Genomic DNA, 3,040 nt, shown 5'->3' with positions numbered 1-3,040 from the left:
AAATTTTATTTACATTAACATATTACATTGTTACTGTGTGGATAAATGTGAAATGTGTTATATTATTAAAATCAGAACACTTAAATGTACCATTATTTGAGTTAGCTGTGGAGTTTACTAAAATCCACTAGTGAAATAGCACTATAGGAAATTCCCCTCTCCCCTAGGTATTTTTCCCCCCTCCCAAAGCCATTATATCTTAACATATAGAGGGAACCTGGAAGTAGGGGGATATCTTTTTGTAATAAATATGGTTTCATTCTAAATTGGAATAACCAGATACTAAAGTCAAATTAGTTTGCGCCCTGCAGGTACCACAAAGAAACTGGATCTGCATTACCACGGAAAGGCCAACACCAATGTAATCCATACTATTCAGCATAGCAGCAACTCTCAGGTCCCTACTGTCACATAATGCAGGCTGACCAGTCTTTTCACAGTGATTAAATTAATTCTATCATATATAGAACCTAAATGTTTTGCTAAAGAGATTCCTGACTTTTTGGAGGGGATGGGGAAGATTAAAGACATTTCATATATATTTTATCAAAGAAATTTATGATAATATACACCATATTCTATGTTTCATGGAAAATTACTTAACAAAAAGTATCAGCTACTTTAAAAGTCACGTACCATTCCATATTTCTATGGAGCTAATGTAAACATCTATGAAAATGACTTTCTGGGAACAATTTTCAACACTTTGTTCATTGATTACCCTGCTCAGAATTATTTAGAAAAGGGGGGGGAAATGTATAACTACTATACTTAGTATAGTTTTGGCTGAAAAAAATGAAAAAACTTTTAGCATAAAGATTAATCAACTGGAAAAAAAATATAAACTAGTTTGGATGACTGAGTTTGGATAAGGCCTCAGAATCCATAGTTTTAATTCAGTAATGGTTAAGATATATGTGGTCACACTTATTTTCCTGTCGTTATTGCTAATACTCAAGTGTTAATATTTCTTAAGAATACACTACAAAATACTAAGTCCCCCACCCCCCAATGTACCTTGCCTGTGGCTTTATGTTGTCAAGTCACTGAGCTTGACCTCTATGGATCTTTCAGATTTATAAAGTTAAAAAAAGTCCACAGCTAAACGTCAGATTAAGCATACTGGAGTTATAATATTTCTCCCATAAACTTCTAGCTTGGAAAGTGTGTAAATAAGACTCTCTATATGATGAAGAGGGGAAACCAGAGAAGGCAGAGCTCTATGCAAATGGCTTTCATAGACGGGTAGCAGTAGTAGTATCCAAGAATTCATCCTCTCACAACTGGGATATTCTCAGTTCAAGTTTCCTGACCTCCCACTTTCTTTGCAGTTGTTCTGCACATTTGCATACATCACATACACGCCAAAAGTAGAAGAAAAAAAAGTTAAAGGAAAGAAAGCAGCATTAAATTTAGGCAATGCTTCGAGAGTTGATCTTCTGGCAACACGGCAGACCGGATGGGTTCGTTATAAAATGGGAAGTGCAGCATCACGACATGAAGGGACGGGCAAGGCCAGAGAAGGAGTCACTAGTGAAGAGCCCATGTTAAGTTGGTTTAAAAAAAGAAACGAAGAAAGCGTCACACGATCTTCTTAATGCTATTACGTTTGAAACTGCCAGCGCTTCTTTGCTTCTGCACTTGGCTTGCGGATCCGTGGCGAGTTCGTCCACTGTTACAGTGGCCAGTGGTAGGGGAGAGTTCAACGTTCTCTTTGTCAATTCCTAGAGAGAAACACAAGAGCCAATTACTCCCTCTCTTCTGGTGTTAAGAGAGGTTTAATGAGACTGAATCTTATTAAAGTCATGTGTCGCTTAACAACAGGGACACAATTTGAGAAATGACTGTCATTAGGTGATTTTGTCACCTAATTGTGTGAACACTGTCCAGTGTACTTACAGAGACCTAGGTAGTCTAGTTTACCACCTTCTTAGGGTAGATGGTATAGCCACTGTTCCTAGGCTAAAAGCTGTCCAGCATGTTACTGTGTTGAGTTGGCAGGCGGCTGTAACACAGTGGTAAGTATTTGTGAATCTAAACACAGAAAAAGTACAATAAAAATACAGCATTATGGGTGGTGCCTATGGCTCAAGGAGTAGGGCACTGGCCCCATATACCAGTGGTGGCGGGTTCAAACCCGACTCTGGCCAAAAACTGCAAAAAAAAAAAAAAAATACAGCATTATAATCTTATGGGACCACTGTCTATTCCTGGTCTGCTGCTGACTACGTTGTTATGCTGCACATGACTGTATCTGAATATGAGATACAACCTGGTAAATTGTTTTTGTAAGTTTTAAGTCAGCTGCTAGAATGTTTACAAAGACCTTCTCAGATAGAAAACCTCACAAATTTGCTATCATAGCAGAAAACAGCATAAGAAAAAGAAAAGGGAAGTTGCAAGGAAAAGCTAGACACAGGCTGGCTTGAACTGAATGAAAAGCTAGCAGGCACCAGGGAAGACCAGAGCGCTTTCCTTCAGATCCTATCAGGAACTTCCAGCAGAGGTCAGCTTCTATCCATGTATCCTTATTTATGTTCATAAACAGAACATACTCTTCAGAACTGGAAAATAGTGATCTTTATAGTAAACTTGTCACTTCATTTTTAAAGTTTTTTTATTAAATCATAGCTGTGTACATTAATACTATCATAGGGTAAACCATAGGCGCAATCCCACCAATCACCCTCCCTCCACCCACCCTCCCCTCCTTTCCCTCTCCCATTTCTCCGTATTCTTGGGCTAAAACTGGGTTATAGCTTTCCTATGAAAGCTATAAATTTCTTTCATGGTAGGGCTGAGTACACTGGATACTTTTTCTTCCATTCTTGAGATACTTTGCTAAGAAGAATATTTTCCAGCTCCATCCATGTAAACATGAAGGAGGTAAACTTGTCACCTCAAAGAAAAATCAGATGCTTTTTATTTTTTAATCACAGTGTCTGTCCCAAAGGGACTTAATTACTACTACTTCTTCTTCTTCTTTTTTTTTTTTTGTAGAGACAGTTTTACTTTATTGCCCTCGGTAGAGTGCCGTGGC

General features: G+C 38.1%; 1 protein-coding gene across 3 annotated transcripts in view; it reads right to left on the bottom strand.

The window, feature by feature from the left end:
* Positions 1-1,427: 1,427 nt before the first annotated feature.
* Positions 1,428-3,040, bottom strand: part of NF1 (neurofibromin 1) — a 293,662-nt gene continuing 292,049 nt past the window's right edge. For all 3 annotated transcript variants that reach the window (XM_003797210.3, XM_023517507.1, XM_023517506.1), the window contains one exon: positions 1,428-1,724. In XM_003797210.3, the coding sequence (XP_003797258.1) occupies positions 1,582-1,724 (143 nt within the window). In that variant the 3' untranslated portion in view covers positions 1,428-1,581. The remainder of the gene's footprint in view (positions 1,725-3,040) is intronic.

The sequence above is a fragment of the Otolemur garnettii genome, unplaced genomic scaffold (genome assembly GCF_000181295.1).
Source record: "Otolemur garnettii isolate 467f Iridium unplaced genomic scaffold, OtoGar3 scaffold00112, whole genome shotgun sequence".
Lineage (NCBI taxonomy): Eukaryota > Metazoa > Chordata > Mammalia > Primates > Galagidae > Otolemur > Otolemur garnettii.
Note: the sequence above shows the minus strand (reverse complement) of the source record. Positions and strands in the feature narration are given on the sequence as shown.